A 19,316-nucleotide genomic window follows, 5' to 3' on the forward strand; every position below is an offset into this window, starting at 1 on the left:
GAAAAGACATCCATTCAAGTCCTTAGTCCATTTTTAAAATCTGGTTATGAGTTTACTATTGAGTTGTAGAAATTCCTTATATATTTTAGAGATTAACTCATCAGAAATATAGTTTGCAAATAATTTTCCTATCCACAGGTTGCCTTTGTTGTGCAGAAGCTTTTTGTTGTCCCACTTGTTTAGTTTTGCTTTTGTTACTTGTGCTTTTGGTGTCATATCCATGATATCATTGCCGAGAACAATTTTATGAAGCTTTCCCCCTATGTTTTCTTGTAGTTTTACAGTTTCAGGTCTTATGTTCAAGTCTTCAATATACTTCTAGTTTGAGTTTCTTTGTATGGTGTAAGACCAGGGTCCAATTTCATATTTTGCATGTGAATATTAAATTTTCTCAACATTTGTTGAAGAGACTATCCTTTCTCCATTGTGCATTCTTGACAGTCTTGTCAAAGATCAGTTGAACATATATATGTGGATTTACTTTTGGACTTTCTAGGTCTGTATGTCTGTCTTTATACCAGTACCATACTGTTTTGATCACTATGGTTTTGTAATATACTTTGAAATCAGAAAGTGTCATGACTTCAGCTTTGCTTTTCTTTCTCAAGATTGATTTGGCTGTTTGGAAGCTTTTGTGGCTTTATATAAATTTTATAGTTGTTTTTCTATTCCTATGAAAAAGTGGCATTGAGATTTTGATAGAGATTGCACTGTCAACATCACTGATACTCAGGGAAATGTAAATCAACATCACAGTGAGATATCTCACACATGTTAGAATGGCTATTTATTAAACATTTTATTTTATTTTTTTAATCCTCACCTGAGGATATCTTTCCATTGATTTTTTAGAGTGGAAGAGGGAAAGACAGAAATATCACATGTGAGAGAAACACATCCATTGATTGCCTCCTGCACAACCGCAGTACGTGCCCTTGGTTGAAATCAAACCTGGAACCCTTTGGTCCACAGGCCAACTCTGAATCCACTGAACCAAACCAGCTAGGACTAGATGGCTATTTAAAAATACAACAATAAAATAAGTGTTGGTAAGGTTGTGAACAAATTGGATTGAATTGAAATATAAGTATAAATGCACACCAGTTTTCAAAGACTCCATATAAAAAAAGAACATAAAATATTTAGGATATATTTGGGTTAAATAAAAAATAGTTTTGAAATCACTTCCACTTGTTTCTTTTTAATCTTTTTAAATGTGGCTACTAGAAAATTTAAAATTACATATAAGTGGTGGGCAAAGTAGGTCTACAGTACATTATTTATTAATCACTAGAGGCCCAGTGCACGACATTTGAGCTACCTCAGCCCAGCCCATGCCCTCTCGCAGCCCAAGATCCCTCGGCTTAGGCCTGCTCCCACCACTGCGGCTGTGCTCACCAACTGTGAGCCCAGTTCCTGCATTGAGGGTCTGCCCCTTGGTAGTCAGTGTGCATCATAGTGTTGTTCCACAGTTTGGATTTGCATATTAGCCTTTTATTTAGGACTAGAGGACCGGTGCATGAATTCATACACAGGTGGGGTCCCTCAGCCTGGCCAGTGATTGAGGCCTACTGGGGAGCTGGCTGGCCAGGGGGAGGGGCTATGGGTGGTGGCTGGCCAGCCCTGCCCCAATTGGGGTGGGGAGGCCCGATTGGGGGTGGGGCTGGCCAGGGATTGGGGGGAGCCCATCAGGCCCAGATCAGGCCAGTTGGCAGCCGCAGTGCAGTCATAGTGACAGGTCGAGCTCCCACACAGTGGAATTCCTGCCTGGGGGGGACAATTTGCATATTAGCCTTTTATTATATAGGATTGTATTATGTTCCATACAAACCTACTTTTTACCACCCCTGTATGGCTCATATTATACTTCTGTTTGAATGATTATTCTAACACTGGGAGTCTTCTCATTAAAATTAAGGTTGGCAAAGTAAATTTGCTTATGTTTAAATCTCCAACACTGCAAAGAACCTACCAATATGCTGGACTTTTTCATCAATGACCTCACAGTGGTACGGCCACCGTGTTGGGCTCAGTTCACCAGAAGAAGAGACACCATACAAATCTCGTGGCTCACGAAGGCGTGGCACCCATCTCCCCAGCTGGTATTCCAATAGGATCTGCGTAGTCCGGGGGAAAAATGGGTCAGTGATGGAGCCAGCTGGAAAAAGATTCAAACACAATTATGAGTGTTAAGAAGCAAAACTCCAATTGCTATAATTTTTAAAATTGATTCTAGAAAGAGAGAGAAGGAAGGGAGGGAGGGAAGAAGAGGAAAGAAGACGGAGAGGGAGAGAAAATAACACTGATTTATTGATCCACTTATTGTGATTGATTCTTGTTTGTGCCCTGACTGAGGATTGAACCCAGAACCTTAGTGTATCAGGATAATGCTCTAACCAACTAAGCTACTTGGCCAGGGCAAATCCCTATAATTTTTAATATATTATTTCCCCCCCCAATACCATTAATTTGTGAATATCTGTGGATATAATTATAAATATCTTATAATTTATGGCATTTAAAAAATAAAAGTACTATAGAAATTTAAAAAAAAATATATTTTATTGATTTTTTACATAGTGGGAGAGAAAGGGATAGAGAGTTAGAAATATCGATGAGAGAGAATCATCGATCAGCTGCCTCTTGCACACCCCCCACTGGGGATGTGCCTGCAACCAAGGTAGATGCCCTTGACCGGAATTGAACCTGGGACCCTTTAATTCGCAGGCCGACGCTCTATTTACTGAGCCAAACCGGTTTTGGCAGTACTATAGAAATTTTTAACAACTGATCTTCACAATAGCTAAAGAAAAGTTGTTGATATCAAATACTATAATTTATAGTATTATTAATTGTCACTGCCATTCCAAAAACATTTTTAATTTTGATAGGATTGCATTTGTTTTTTGCAGATTTTTTTTTTTTTAGCAAACTGTTTACTGTTGAATCTTCTTAAACTCAATCACACTGAGGCAACTATTTGTCTAATAGGTTACACCCACAGACCATAGTTCCTCACCACCTACTGGAACTATATTCTCTAAGGCTGTTATAGTGAACTTTCAGTTAAAACTTCTTGAATTCTCATTCTAGGGCTAGTGTGACACAATCCCAGGAACATAATTCACACAGAATAAGATGGAATTGTCCCAAGTAGACAGTGTGGAGGCTGTCTCTGTTTCAATTGGATAACTGGGGCCTAAACTTGATGTTGATAATCACTCTTCCTTAAGATCATGTCCCTTGTCTTTTATCATGGTACACTTCCTGGTTTTCTCTCTATCTTTTACACACTTGGTTCCATTTGTCCCACTGGTTCCTCTTGCTTTTCCACCTCTGAAACGTGGCTTTTAACCTAGATTTAGTTGTGGGTTATTTCTGTGTAAGAGCAGATAACTGGGCTAGGACTCAGACAAACTGAGTTCTGTTCTACCACTTTGTTTCTACATGATTTTGGTTGGCCTCTTTGAACATAAATCTTACTACTTGTAAATTAGAAATATTACCTTCCATTGCTACTTCTCAAGATTGTTATATAGATCCATTTACTCAACAGACAGTTATTAAGCATCTAGTATGCCACTGTGTGAGTAGATCACACTTTGTCTAATTTATATATGATTCAAAAAATGGTAAGGCAACTATTTATGAATTAGGAAATAAAATTGGATTCATAACTCATATGATTTGTAAATGTAAATTTTAGAGAAATGAAATACCAAAATTCAAACAAGTACAAAAAAGTATTTGAAGAAAACTTTGATAATTATATTGATGATCTTAGAGTAGGGGCCTTTGTAGCTTAAACAGATGTATAAAAAAAGAGCCAAAACGAATGATAAACAACCTTAAAATAATCCCAAACAATGAAAGCAATATAAACAAAGTTAACAAGGATTACTATGAAAGAGCAATTCATAACACAAGGGAATATAAATAGACAAGCATTTGAAACAATTCTCAATTTCTTAGCAACCAAGAAAATGTTAGTTAAAACAGTGAATTTCCTCCTTTTTATCCAACAGACTATTTAAAAATTTAAAAAGAAAAAGAAGGGCTGCAGGAAATCCACAAAATAGTACTACAATTTTTTTCAGCAAACTATTTACTATTGAGTGTCCTTAAACTTCTTAGTCACAAATTTTCTATGACTATGGTTATAGATATGTGTACAAATGCAAGGAAAAATTCTAGAAGGGTAAAAACCAAACTGAAAATAGTGGTTATGTCCAAAGTGAATATATGCTTTAGGATGGCAGTGAAAAAGACAGTAATAAAATAATAAAGGCCTTATCTTCAATTTCAAAATATCTGTGATAGATATATGAATATTTGGGGAAAACATTTTAATGTGTATTTGAAAGCACAATTCTAAATGTATAAATTCTAAAAAATCAAGTATACATCAAGATGCCCATATGCACATGTAAATTTGCTAATGAATGACTTTAAGGAAACTCTATAGGCATACTTCATTTAAATAAAGATGCAGTTCCAAAACATTGTGTCCATTATAACTCCAGTTATACTGTAAATGCATTTAAAGAATTGATTATTTAAAGAAATGTCAAGGTAAATTCTTGTATTAAGTTCTTTATAAACTACTGACCATTTTCATTAAAATCAGGTTTACCTAAAACAAATCTTAAACGTTTTAACTCCAAAAGATTCTTATAAAAGTAAATACATTTATCTCTCCTTATCCAATAACAGAATAATAATTCCCTATATTATTCAAGCTTACTTTTGTTCTAGTTTCCTCATCTTACTATTTTTCCTCCACTCATATCATATCATAAAGAGAAGGGAGAATATATGGATAAATTCAAACCTGTTAAAAGTGCACATTGGTGGAGTTCTTCAAATTTCATGAAGGAATCCTCATCCTAAAACAAGAGAGTTTAAAAACATTTCTCTTTTAAAATCCAACAGCTTACAAAGCCAGAAATTTTTTACAACTTGTTTGTACTTAGAATTAGGTGTATGTGTTTAATCTTTAGTGAAAAAAAGTAAAGGATTATTATAGGCTACTGGTCTCAAAGCACACACTTCAAATATCCTGAAACCTTAAAGTTTTCATCTTTCATTCCTCTTCTTCCACAGGATAAGGTCATATTAATAACTGTAGGGAAGAAATAAAATTTAAAGCTTAGCAAAACAATCTAAATGAAGAAAAAGTAACGAAAAGAGAGGAAGCCCAGCCCTGGCCTGTGTGGCTTAGTTCACTGGGCACCATCCCATGCATCCAAAGGTTGTGGGTTCCATTCCAGGTCAGGGCACATCTGGGTTGTAGGCCCGATTCTCCTGTAAGGGGTGTGCAGGAGGGAGCCGGTCCATGTTCCACTCTCACATGGATGCTTCTCTTTCTCTCTCCCTCTCCCTTCCTCTAGCTCTAAAAATAAAAGTACTATTATTATTTAAATATATTTTATTGATTTTTTACAGAGAGGAAGGGAGAGGAAGAGAGTTAGAAACATCGATGAGAGAGAAACATCGATCAGCTGCATCCTGCACACCCCCTACTGGGGATGTGCCCGCAACCAGGGTACATGCCCTTGACGGGACTTGAACCTGGGACCCTTCAGTCCACAGATCGATGCTTTATCCATTGAGCCAAACTGGTTAGGGCAGTATTATTTAAAATAAATAAATAAATAAATGCAGCAGGCCAGAGACTTAAAGGGATATACATCATTTTGGGGAGCTTATTTGGGGACCTTAACTTATATACATGATGATTTATACTTTACTGAAGTGTGATGAAAACATATCACAAATATTACTAGAATCAGACAAAATGTTTTTAAATACTGCATTTTGTTTTTCCCCCCTTTTTCTTCCTCCATCTCCTTTCCTTTGTTACATCAGATCCACAGTAAGCCTATTACAGAGCTACAGAATAGGTTTAAAACACAGAAGGTTCCAATCTATGATACATATTATGATGAGTACAGTAGACTCAGTACATATAAGAAAGAGGACAGGGAGTATGAAAACCCCTAATAATGACTTAATATACATATTTTAGTAAAATTCAGAAGAATCTTATCCAATTTTTTTTCTCAGAAAAAAGACAACCAATATACTAGTAGGTTCTCTTTCTAGAAGAAGCATAATGTACACAGTGATATCTTGGCTTTCAATCAAATTACTTCCCAACTTCAATGACAAGTGAGTTAAACATCCCAGTGATTCTTATATTCAATTGATTTTATAATACTTTTACTGGGAATCGACATAACACAAGTTTTATCTCAAAGTAAATAAGATAAGGTTGAGGAAAGCATACTGATTCATCTTCATCACTGATGGATCTATCTGAATAGTCTTCTTCTGAATCTTCTGACATCTCTTCAGTATTTGGCTTGGTATTTCTTCTTTTTATTGGTGGGCTGTAAATGCAAGACAATTTCTAAGGACTTTACTGACAGTTTTTAAACGAAAATGTTTATTGCACTGAATGAGTATCCAAAATATATTCTATTGTATTTAATTGACAACAGGCTTCTTTTAAAAACTATTTTGTTAGGACACAGTTAAATGAACCTTAAGTTTCAAAAGTCTGAAGAAATTTTTCATTTCTCTGAGAAAGAGACCAAATCACAATAAAAGACAAATCAAGCAAATAATTTAATTTAAAAAAGAATTTATAGGGTACACAAATCATTTACACCCTGTATTTACAATTAAATACCAAAGAGCAATAGCAAGTTCAGAATAATCCGGAGACATTAAAAAGATCATGAATCTTTTTAATTATAGTTACTTACTCAGGCAGTGAAATGTAGCAATAGAGAAATTTTATTTTCTACTTAATTTTCAATTGACCAGCAGTTCAAATGCCTACAATCGACCTTTATATTTTGGTTACTATTCCGTAGAGACTGTCTCTGTTCTAATATTCAATTATATTTGTCTTAACTGAAATCTCAATAAGCTATGTGAAGGTTGTGCTGGCGATGACCATTATCCCTGCTATGCAGGTATCATCCCATTACTGAGAAATGAAATCCTTACCAAGATTCTTTCTTTCTTCTTTTTTTTTTTTTTTAGACCAAAAGAATTTACCAATTCCCAGTCTATTTGTTTAAGCTCCGCTCCACCAACAGTGTGTTTCAGAACAAGACTACATAGAAGAAAACTCCAAGCTCCACAGCAAATCACTACAAATGCCACAGAGAAGTCTGCTTATTCAGACCTGCAAAACCAAGAGACTTGAAGTTTCAGCCCGGGGATCACCACGGTTCCCAGTCTGGGAAACTGGATTGGCATAATCTGATTCTATTTCCTTACGTGAGCATAGGAGGCAACCCAATGTAAGAAAGGGCAAGGGTCTTATTGTCTGGGTGGTTCCTACTAAATGCTACTCTTTTTATTATTACCATTACTATTATTTTTAAAATATATTTTATTGATTTTTTACAGAGAGGAAGGGAGAGGAATAGAGTTAGAAACATGGATGAGAGAGAAACATCGATCAGCTGCCTCCTGCACACCTCCTACTGGGGATGTACCAGCAACTAAAGTGTGTGCCCTTGACCGGAATCGAACCTGGGACTCTTCAGTCCGCAGGCCAACGCTCTATCCACTGAGCCAAACCGGTTAGTGCCTAAATGCTACTCTTGCTACATGTTAAAATGTAGGTACCACGTTTTGCACTTGCAGGTGTAACCTGATGAGCCTGACTGGAACCCAACCAGGTAAGTAGACCCCGTTGCAAAGGAGAAATGCACACGTGATTAACCAAATAGCGTCCATACACAGGAGCTCAGCCTGCCTGCAGGGGGCCAGGGCTTTGGAGGTGAGTTCCCTTCACCTGCTCCAAATAAAACTAGCGACATTTCTTGGATCACATGATCGCACACATCTAGAGGAAATAATGAACAACATAAACTGGTGAACAAAAACAGACCCAGAGAAAGAGAAGCAGCGATCAGACTTTCAAACCTCGGAGGGAAAGTAGGGGAGGGTGGGGGTTAGGGGCAGAGATCAACCAAAGGACTTATGTGCATGCATAGGGGTCTGGCCAGTGGCCATGGACAACAGGGGGGTGGGGGCATATGTAGGGAGGGGTTTGGGATGGGAATGGGGGAATGAGGGCAATTATGTGATACTGTAATCCAGGGGTCCTCAAACTTTTTAAAGTGGGGGCCAGATCACGGGGCTGCATGTGGCCCGCGGGCCGCAGTTTGAAGACCCCTGCTGTAATCAATAAAAAACAACAACAACAAAAAAAACTAGCGACAACCACCTCTCAGCCTCTAACGCAGTGTTTCCCAAACTTCTCTCATGATGAGAATCACCTGGTGGAGTTGTTAAAACACAGATTCCTGAATCCCAACTAAGAAGTGCTAAACTAGAATTTTTGGGAACATATAGGTAAAATTGTATACTTAACTAGTGCTCTAAGACAGATGTTATATACAGAGCACTAAGTTAGGTATGCAATTTTACCTATATGTTCTCAAAAATTCTAGTTTAGCACTTCTTAGTTGGGATTCAGGAATCTGTGTTTTAACAACTCCACCAGGTGATTCTCATCATGAGAGAAGGTTGGGAATACGGAACATCCCAAGCAGCCACCACGCCCCGCCTCGCCAGGTCTGCGGGCAGGCAGGGAGACTTCCCTGGCGGGAAGGACGGTTAGGCCACCATTCCCGCGGTCCAAGGGGTCCTCCCACGCTCACGTCTGGAACCGGCGGGGTGGGGAGGAGCTCATTTTCCCGCCGGCGGCTGTGTCCACGTGCGCTCGCTTACCGCAGGGGGCGCCGCGCCAGAGATCTCTTTCCTTCGGAACCGCGCGTCACCGTCCCGCCTCGGTCGGCCCCTCCGTCCCGCCCCCGCGGGTAACAGCCCAATATAATCCCGGTCCAGTGTAGAGGCTCTAGCCACGCCCCTCGCCCGCAGGCAAGGCCACTCGTTACCGGGGCAACGGGACCACCCTCGCGAGACTTCAGAAAGCCCTGTGGAATCACCGAGTACGGGTGGGGGGTGGGAAGGAGCCTGGGCGGGATTTGGGCCTGAGGAAGGGAGACCCCCCCGAAGGATGATGGGAACTAGGGGCTGAGTTGAGTCCCATTTTGAGTGGAAAGGAGTGCGGGTGAACGGGTCGGGCTGGTAGGAAATTTAGGAGAGGAGAAGGCGGGACAGGGATTTGTTCCTGGGTTCTCCACCACTGAGAGGCTGTAGAGCTTGCTGGTCAAGACTCTGTAGGTCTTTATTTGTACCCCACACTGAGTTGTGTTCTGCGCAATTGTGTGACTATTGACCTGTATTTGATTCGGAAATGAAAATGTTCTCATTAAATACTTAATAGAGGAGTCATAGACACATTAGGGTGAGCTCTCAAGGTTCTTATCAGCTCAGAGATTCTTTAAATATAAAAGTCGTTAGGTAACACATCGAACATGTTATCTGGCAGGGCACTATGCCAATCACATGTATTGCCTCATCTAATTAAATACGAACTTCCCATTACAGACTTAGACTTGATTCCTGTATATCCCATCTTGATTTTCACCTGATCTTTAGCTCTGGTGGATAATTGAATGTATTTGGAACAGTTTTCAAAGTAGGCTAGGAAAAAAAAAAAGTCTTTAGATGTTTGGTTCCTACATGTCATGAGATTTATAATATTGTAGAAATGAGATAATGGATTATAGCAAGTTTGAAATTAGAATAAAGGTCAAAGCACTTTGGCTTAAGCATGGAAATGGTCCATATCTTTAGATTTTGTAAGTTTCTGAAAAAATAATAGGGTTTTTTTTTTTAAGGTCAGCAATTTAGAAGTTTGCACCTTCCAGAAAAAGAAAGATTAGATAAAGCTCTCTTGAAAAATACTTACCAGTTATAATTGTACCTTGTTTTATGCCATACATGATACTAAAAATGACATGCACAGATAATTTTTATATGGAATCTATTTTTCTGTTAGATTTTAGAGTCGTGGTTGTGAGCCATAAGATGTCAGATGTACAAAGGTGAAACTCCAAAAAAATTATCTAACCAAGTTACTCAAGAAATTAATAGCTGAGCTGGGACTTAAGTCTCATGATTTTTAGTCCAAATATTTCCATGGTCCTATTTCAAGTAATCCTGCAGAAAAAAAATATTTTAGTGCATAAAAGTACTTAGGAATTTAACAAACTTTGAAAAATAATAATTATTTTATTCAACAAATACTTATTGAATACCTACTACTTGTCAGGGACTTATTCCTAGTGTCAGGTGATTGCATGAGGTTATATTCTGTTGGAAAAAGACAGACAAACCGATCGAAAACAAACACCGACGTGATGATAACTGCTATGGAGAGAGGGAAAAATTGAGCATGGGGAGTGAGCTGAGTGGGTGGTCACAGGAGCCTCTCCCACCTGCCTCTGTGACAGAGCTAAGGATGTCCCGCTGCCGGCTTAGGCCCGCTCCCGGGGAGCAGGCCTAAGCGGTCAGTCGTACATCCCTTGAGGGTTTCCGGACTGTGAGAGGGTGCAGGCCAGGCTGAGGGACCCTCTGAGTGCACATATGTCATGCACCGGGCTTCTAGTAGCAATTTAACCTTGAGCAACCCTTTTAACTTCCCGGTGCTTCCATTTGTTTACATGTAAAGTGGGAATAACACAGTAGTATCTATCATGTAAGGATTGCATGAGTGAATAACATATTGCCTGGGACTTGGTAAGGACCCAATAAATATTAGCTGTCAATACCATTTGACTAGCTGACCTCCAATTGATGACAATGACACCACATCCCTCTAGTATGTGGGCATCTACTTACCTTGCTGCACTGATCCCTTTATAACTATGGTGCCACCACTGATCAGGTTGAAAACCAGCTAAGGAACTAATCTCCAACTCTATATGATTTAGCTCTTTCGAATTATTTTTATATTAGTACCTTCAGTAAGAGATTATTGAATAAAGGGTGTATGTATGTTTGTTTTTTTTTAATCTTGGTAGAAATGATCAGTTGGGATTTCTAAATCCCAATTTAATGAAACTTTTTCGGGGAAAAACTTCAAGATAACAAAAGCTCACATCACTAAAAGCTTGCTTTGGCAAAACTCTGCTATGAAATCTGTATTACAGTGAGAGGCCAACATTCTTTATGGAGTTGAGATGCAGGGCCGAGTGGATACAGGAATTATATTATAAATCTGGGAATAAAAATGTCATAAAACAAATTAACCCTCAGATCTCTAAGAACTACAAAAATTGATAGCAGTACATCTAGCAGTTTATAAATTGGGGTGCTTAGGAAAACATCATCTTATCACTTACCAAGCACCTCTCTCTGTGTGTGTAGAGCACTGGGTATACATCTGAGGGCACAAAAGAACTAAGCCAACTACTTTTATATTTTTTATCTGATTATCCCAGGGTGAAGTATTCTCTCCTTCCTCTAAACACTGACTTATATATTACATAATTCTTTGACAATTATGTACTAACCTTGTGATATTTTATCTCTTAAATTCTTGAATTGTAACTCAGTATTTTGTAACTTTTTATGTCTGTTATTTATAATTGACCTCCTCACTAGAGTACTCTAACTGCTCCCCAGAGTGAAGGCAGGCAGTAATCTTTATGAAGACTAGATTCCTTCAAGCTCATCCTTACATTCAGGAAGCAGCTCTTTGGAAATTCATAATCTGGAACTAGTTTAACAAACCTTTATCCTTGACAGGTGATGATTCTTTTGCCCTCTAGTCCCATTGGTTTGCCACAAGTCTAGCTCACCTTCTCAGCTGACTCTTGCAGATTAGCACACGCTTGGAAACAGAAGAAATCCAGGCAAGAGAGAGAAAGCAATAGGTGGCACATAACTAGGATGCTATTTAAATGCAAAAATATCAGAAATTACATTAAATATAAAAGGGCTAAATACTCCAGTTAAAGCTCAAAGATGATCAGACTGGATTAAAGCCCAAACTCAAACCATATAATTCTCAAGGACATCTATCTGAAACTAAAGGATATACAATGGGTGAAAGTAAAGGGGTGGAAAAGTTATATTGTGCAAGTGCTAACCAAAAGAAAGCCCCCCGTAGCAATATTAAGAATAGAAAAAATAGAGAGGCAAAAATCTTTGCTAGCCATAAATTCATTTCACAAGGATAAAATATTTTGTTCACTAGGAATGTATAATAATCCTAGATTTGTATATGTACCTAAAACATGACCTTAAAATATGGAAAACAATATTAACAAAATTATAAGGAGAAATAGGCAAATCCATAATCATAGTGGGATATTTTTATATTTTTTTCTCAGTAAAAACGGAACAACAACAACAAAAAGTCAGTAAGAAAATAGAATGTTTGGACAACGTGAATAAAAAGCTTGACGGCATTCAAATTAAGACCTGATTAAGTCATCTTTCTTTTGTGGAAGAATACATATTCTTTTTTTCCTATCGATTCCTCCGTGCAAGTAAAAATATGAAAAAGCCTGCAATACACCTGTTTCTACATCACACAAGAGACTATATTGTACTCTGAATATGCACATTTAAAATTAATTATTATCCATCTCTAGTTCCATCATCTTGGTATTAGTATTACAGGTTATATCCTTTACATTGCTTAGTTTTGTGAATTACCTTGGATAACAACTATCTTATTGTCTAAACTTATTTCCGTCGCCCATGTTGTTAGGACATAGAAGTAAAAAAGTGCTAAATATTTTTAAAATTAAGTAACTTTGTTAATTCTGTCACTCTTATGGGCAGGGTTTAGGGATTGCGTGGGAGCTCTCAAATCACTACTTAAAACCTTGGTGGGAAAAACCTCAGATTTCAGATCAAGTAGTGCTATATAAATAGGCAAAATTACTAGGTGGAAACACCTTTGGATTTAAATATAATTGCCATTGTCTTGCTAATAGTAATATTCTGCAAACAAAGGATATATATTTAATGGGTATTTCTGCTATAAAAGAAACTGCCTTTGGGGAAACAGTCCTGCCATCTTAGGAGCAAGAAACGTGGTGTGTGACAGTATTGGGATTGAGAAGGAGGATGGAGAAACATTTGATAATTTCTTTTAAAGAAGAGTTTTTAAAATCTATCTTTTCAACCTTTTCCATACATATCTGGTGAGCTGTTAGAAGAAAAATACCCATAATAAGTTTTTACAAAACATGAAATGGCTTTTCTTCTTTAAAGGGCGAAACTAAGATGCTGCCATCTTTATTAGAACAGATATAACACCTATAACCAATATGGCACATAAAAAACAAGTGAGGCAATGGCATTTGGAGGAATTCCATTTATTGTGGATGCATTTTCACAATATATACTTATTGCAGCGATCAGTCATCAGTGAAAAACATCAAGTGTTTATATAATATTTTTAGGAATGGCAGATTCACAGAACATGCTAGTCACCTTGCAGTTTTACCTCCTAAAGATAATGCAGAGAATTGTAATCAAACAAGTAAACATGGGATTTATTTTTTTCCAAAAGATTAAATCCAAAACGGAACAAAATTCTACCCTAAAACTTATTCCATCCAAATACCGGAATAAAAGTCAGGATCGATATATTCTCTTCTCAACTTTAGACTTTCTAGAAAAAAAATATATATACTAGTGATCAGGAGAAGCTCTTGTTCAAAAGTACAACAAAGTAATGTTGTATCGCCATGGGCCTTAGTTCAAACTTCGATCCATTTCACTCCAGTGATGGGAGTCAGTGCTAAATCAGGCACTACCTGTGGGTTCTAGGCTATCTTATCATAGATTCATATCTATTCTGTCACGGGTGGATGACTTGTGCGATCTTGGTGGTTTTACTTCCTTTGGCCCAGGTGTGCTGAAAGCTAGAGAATTCAGCTACTCTTTCCTGATCTTTGAGAAAAAGAGACTCTGCAAGGTAGTAGTCACTGCTCAGGTCAGCCTGCCCTGGCTAGCTCGTCCAGGGAAATACTGTAGGTTAGAAAATAGTCATTTGTGAGGCTCCCTCATTGTGGTAGAAATCGAGAGTAGGACACTTTTTGGTTAAGTCAAATGAGGTATAAGTTTATAGAACTATCCTATATATCTCTATGCTAAAACATATTGCCAAGACAGAGGAGTACTCTTTATCATCTATCTTGAAGAATAGATGAATACTTATAAGCTAAAGTAAGATCTGATGTCTAGAGTATGTGTATAAAAAAGATGATTTGATAAAGATTCTTGGGAAAAATAGTAAAACTACTAAAAGTTACACATATTTTTTGAAAGTTCAATACCTTGTCAACTTATGACAAGTACCAATAACTAATAAAAGTAACAACCTTTAATTTAAAAAATGGTTTAGTATAATAAAGATGGAAGGACTATCATGACTCTAAAATACTGGAATTGGCTTACTTCTCTTTTCTGCTTCCAGACATTAGCCAAAGCTGGTCTTTGCATACCCACACATGGAATTTCAATCTGGACGATCTTGTCACTAAAATTCTCGTCTTTACATTTTTGGACAAAGAAGAGACCTCTGATATCCTCTAGGCCAACCTATTGTGAATTTGATTGCTAACAAAATAAAGTTCTCAGCAAGCTTTGAGTTTGATCCAGATGGTAGATTTAGTAAAATTCACATTGGACTTCCAAGATTGCTTTTCTTTATAAGCTACATACTATGTTTTATAGAAAATGTCAATTCATCTTGACATTTTGAATCTTTCTTTTTTTCTTACAGTTTATTTATTGGACATTGAAGATATATTGATACCTATTCTGCCATGTCTCTATTGGCAAATATGAGTATTAATATAATGTGATTTTTTAATTTTTGAAAAGCTGTGATGTTGGCTAGTTACAAGGACATACTTGCTAAATATAATAGTCTAGCACATAAAAGAAGCTTTCTACCATTAGTGTGTTTGTATACGTGTATGCACATACATACATGATCAGGTCATCTAAAATGTGGTTCACTATCACTACCGGAGAAATCCACAAAGCAACCCACCTAAAGAAATCAGTACCTCTGTCTTCTAACATCATCATCCAATGTAGATAATCATCGGCATGAAAAAAGTAATACCTTAACAGTACGTTTTTAAAAAAAGACAATCATCATGGCAGGATCTCAAATCTGAAACGCGTTACTTTCAGAAAGTGTTACAATTGCCTACTAAGATCATTTCTTCCATGCTTTATTCTAAAGTGCAGAAACAACATGACTTTTGTATTTAAAACAAAAAAAAAGCAACAAAAAAACCCAAACCCCACTTTGGTTTGTTTTTCTGGACACTGCACACATTCCTCAGGCAAATTTCCAGCTTGAACCTCCTTCTGCTCGACTTCCGACGTGGCTGGTGTCACCGTCCAGGCAGAGCTATGATGATCAGTAGAAAGTCTCTATTTCACAGCATGGGCTTCTTTAGAAACAGGCTCCTGTGCAAAGGCAGTACTTTTACCATGAACTTCTCTAGACTGTGATTATTAAATATAGTGATAATATACATGGGGATAATGAAAAATAAAACAAAAGGAGATTAACCCAATTTAGTAAATCAACATAAATATAAAACAGAGCACATTAGCCCTCTTCAGCTGTGCTGGTCCAGCATCGTGAGTGGCTACTCTGGCTTCTTTCTTGAACCGTCTCAAACCTGTTAAGAGAAGAGAGCTCTAAATCGGCAGGCCACAGTGTTTCTGCCAGATGTTTATGTCAGAAGAAAACAAAATTATGGTATGTCAGGAATAAATATTTGTGAAAGGGAGGATTATTGTTGGCATTCTATTCAAATATGCTCCTCTTAGTCTTTCTCCTGTTGACTTTTTTCACCCTCCCCTTCCCTTCCCTCCCCTTCTCTTCCCTCTCCCCTTTCCTTCCTTCCTTTTTTTCTTTCTTTCCTTCCTTCCTCTCTTCTTTGTATGACCTTTTCTATATCTTGATCTTTAGCCTTGCTCAGGGCATTCAGAGGCAGCTTTATTTTTAACACCCACTCTAAGGGCCAGGAATCTATAGTGTGCATTCCAGAACAGGCATACATGATGGAATGGCAGTCTCGACACAACAAGGCAGGAGGGTGAAGTGGACTGTGCTTACCTTTAGGTTTCTCTTGTTCTTTATTTCCTCCCTCCTGTACTTCTAGCCCTACTCTTGAGACTTATCTGACATTTGACTCATAGTCTTATATGTCTATCATTTCTTTCCCCCAGCTAGCTGCTAAAAATCCTTGCTGAGGTGTTGATAAATATTAAAGTACAATCATCCCTCAGTATCTTAGGGGGATTGGTTCCAGGCCCCCATGGACACCAAAATCTGTGGACTCTCAAGTACTTTATAGAAAATGGCATATTGGTTGCATATAAGCCAAATACCTTAAATCATCTCTCGATTACTTATAATACCTAGTACAATGTAAATGCTATATAAATAGTTGTTATACTGTATTGTTTAGGGAATAGTGATAAGAAAAAGTCTGTACATGTTCAGTACAGAAGCAACCATCATAGGCCTAACTGCATAGTATACATTAGCAATGATGTAATGTTTTTGGTCCCAGGTTGGTTGAATCTGTGGTTGGTTGAATCCGCGATGCACAACCTGAGGACACAGATGGTCCAATGTAGTACTGTGAATCTGCATTTCCAAATGTGTTGTATGTTTTCATTTCAAATGAATCACTGCATGACGTGTAGTGAGTCTGACATTTTGGAACAAAGGAGCTACCTACTCTGCTACCTCATAACCTCAGCTGTGGTCCTAGCGATTGTAGAATTACTAGAGGCCTGGTGCACGAAATTCATGCATGGGAGGGGGAAGGTGCAGGGGGCAGGTGTCCCTTAGCCTAGCCTGCAATTTAGGACCCTTCGAACATTCCTCTTACAAGCCAGGACTGCTGGCTCCTAACTGCTCCGCCTGTCAGCTTGATCGCCCCCTAATTGCTCCCCTGTTGGCCTGATTGCCCCCAATTGCCCTCCCCTGCAGGCCTGGTTGCCCCCAACTGTCCTCCCCTGCCAATCTTATCTTGCCCCCAACTACCCTTCCCTACTGGCCTGATGGCCCTCAACTGCCCTCCCCTGCCGACCTGGTTGCCCACAACTGCCCTCCCCTGCCGGCCATTTTTGATGACGTGAGAGTATCGCAAGAGCGTGTGAGGACCACCTAGGCTTTTATTAGTATAGATTACTATAGGAAGAGTTTCTGGGCTAGATCAAGAAGGAGGGGGCAGTGCATGTGTGAAGACTCACCCTGTCACCCTCCCTCCTTGTGCCACTATGCTGCACAATTCCAGGGAGTGCCACCATTCCTGCTGCGTTGTATGTGAGTGGTGTTCTCTGAGTCCTACCATTCCAGATCATATCTTTACTCCACGTCCCAGAACCCTGGCTCAGGGGAATGTTATCTAGAGGGGCCCCATTATACCCATGATGATGCACAGTGGACAGCTGACATTCTCTATTCCAAAAGGGGACTATATAAACATTTGGACTGACATTACCTTGGCAGGGCTTGTGACCTTATCCACGGATTGCTTTTCCCAGAGGTTCCGCTTGCCAGATACATCTCCTGGCCTCAAATCCTATTGAAGAGAAAGCAGAAAAAAATTAACACATGGCCATGTATATTTTCTGCCAGGTCTAAATAAATCACCACATCTGTGTTTGTTTGTTTGAATTGATTTCTTATTAATACACTTTATCCTAGTGATCAGAAATGGATGGCATTGAAAGGATCATTAGCCATTGTTTTTATAATAGATCTGGACCTGCATTCTGATATGAGAATGGGCAGGAACTATCCAGCATTTAGATCCTGTTCTTCACTAAAGACTTATTGCTTATAGGTCAGTAAAATTGGAATACAAGCATATTTAAAATAATATAGCCTATTTTTAACTTTCTATGCTCTTAGAAGTGAATACAGTTTTAAATGCAATTGATTCTTGAACAAGGTGGGGGTTAGGGGCATAAACCCCTTCCCCCTACACCTCTGTGCAGTAGGAAATCTGCATCAACCTTCTAATGGCACTTTCCTCAGACTCAAGTCATTTTGTGTTTCCTGCGGAGTGAGTGGATCATTCAGAAGTGCATCATCAGGGCCTAGCCTCATCAAAGTAAGCACTGACCACAAATTGTCCCCATAAGAGAAACTGACACTTAATAACATATGTGAGAACATGTGGAAATCTTGGGGAGAAAATAGTTCTATAGCTTTGATTCTTGATTTGCTACCTCGAAATTAATTTGGTTTGGACAAGGATTCACATTTCTGTTCCATTTACTTTCCTTCCAGCGTGTGCTTCTATTAGTACTTGGCAACAGGCAGTTTGTAGAAAATAAATGTGTTTTAACTGAAATAGTCATGTTTACTTTGGCACATCCTTTTCTCATTAGGAAGGCAAAGCGAACAGCAATTGCATTTATCCATGGACACCAGTCTAAGTGGGCATATTTGACAAGTAGTATGGAGGGCGCAACACTGGAAGGGCACTAGTTAAATGTACCATGTAAAGCATTTCAGATTTTTAATTTTAATTAAAATTTTTTTAATTTTATTTTTTTAATTTCAGATTTGCCTTAATCCTACTGAGTTTCTGAAGTTCCATTGTGGCATGAATTCCTGATATCCTATTTGAGAGCTACACCTATTTAACTTGGAACCAGCAAGCAACAAATCAGATGGTTTTTGAAGGGTTCCACTGCATTTGCCAATGTAGGGAGAAGCTGCCAAATTGTCTGGAAGACTGTTTTAAAGTTTTGGAAACTATAATTAGGCACATGCTGATGGAAGCTCTGGAAAGTGGCTATTATTACTTTATTTATTTGATTCACAGAAGACAAATATTTTTCTTTCACATGAATGTTCTACAGAAGAAAAACGGACTGTGGTTCCCTTAAATCTTACCTATGAATCTTTTGAGATCAATGCAAGAGCCTATTTTAAGAAAATGTGAACATCCAAGTGGTAAGTTGGCATTTTAAATCAAAGGGGAAATAGAAACGCAATTACCTGACCGACTACATTTTAGACAAAGACCCAGTCTGGAAGAAGAGGGAGAAATGAAGGCAGGAGAAGCAGGTTTCCAGTCAACCAGAGATCAAAGAAGGAAGAAGAGAATTCAGCTGAGAAAGACATGGTTGTTGTGATGTTTTTTAAACAAAAAGAAAGACAAATTAGCATTTTAATTTAGCTGCATGTAACATGTAGTTTAGACACAAAGAACAGACAAACCAGCTAAAAAAGGCATACTCAGAATTGAATTCTGGCTACAAAGTTACATTGAAATCCCATAAATTCTGCCCACAAATAGCAAATTGATGTCCCAGGAGGGATCAGATGTAGATCAATGTTTGCTTTCAAATAAGTTCATTTT

At 38.2% G+C, this 19,316-nt stretch overlaps 2 protein-coding genes across 12 annotated transcripts in view; both read right to left on the reverse strand.

Moving 5' to 3' along the window:
- The window catches only part of AGBL3 (AGBL carboxypeptidase 3), a 61,802-nt gene extending 52,815 nt beyond the window's left edge, over positions 1 to 8,987 (reverse strand). For 2 of the 5 annotated variants that reach the window (XR_014796108.1, XM_084896571.1), the window contains exons 1-4: positions 8,758 to 8,889; positions 6,290 to 6,392; positions 4,832 to 4,886; positions 1,973 to 2,158 (exon numbers count right to left, since the gene is read on the reverse strand). Coding sequence is in view for 4 of the 5 variants with exons in the window: in XM_084896571.1 (XP_084752697.1) it covers positions 1,973 to 2,158; positions 4,832 to 4,886; positions 6,290 to 6,349 (301 nt within the window). In the remaining variant the exon portion in view is untranslated. Of the gene's footprint in view, positions 1 to 148; positions 1,768 to 1,972; positions 2,159 to 4,831; positions 4,887 to 6,289; positions 6,413 to 8,568 lie in introns of those variants that run through there. The other 3 variants (XM_084896572.1, XM_084896570.1, XM_084896573.1) reach the window with 3 other exon arrangements.
- Positions 8,988 to 13,252: 4,265 nt separating this feature from the next.
- The window catches only part of CALD1 (caldesmon 1), a 185,642-nt gene continuing 179,578 nt past the window's right edge, over positions 13,253 to 19,316 (reverse strand). For 5 of the 7 annotated variants that reach the window (XM_084896595.1, XM_084896598.1, XM_084896592.1 and 2 more), the window contains 2 exons: positions 17,442 to 17,522; positions 13,253 to 15,384 (listed from right to left, as the gene is read on the reverse strand). In XM_084896595.1, coding sequence (XP_084752721.1) covers positions 15,349 to 15,384; positions 17,442 to 17,522 — 117 coding nt within the window. In that variant the 3' untranslated portion in view covers positions 13,253 to 15,348. Of the gene's footprint in view, positions 15,603 to 17,441; positions 17,523 to 19,316 lie in introns of all 7 variants that reach the window. The other 2 variants (XM_084896596.1, XM_084896594.1) reach the window with 1 other exon arrangement.

This window comes from Pipistrellus hanaki (assembly GCF_964339955.1).
Source record: "Pipistrellus hanaki genome assembly, chromosome: 10".
Lineage (NCBI taxonomy): Eukaryota > Metazoa > Chordata > Mammalia > Chiroptera > Vespertilionidae > Pipistrellus > Pipistrellus hanaki.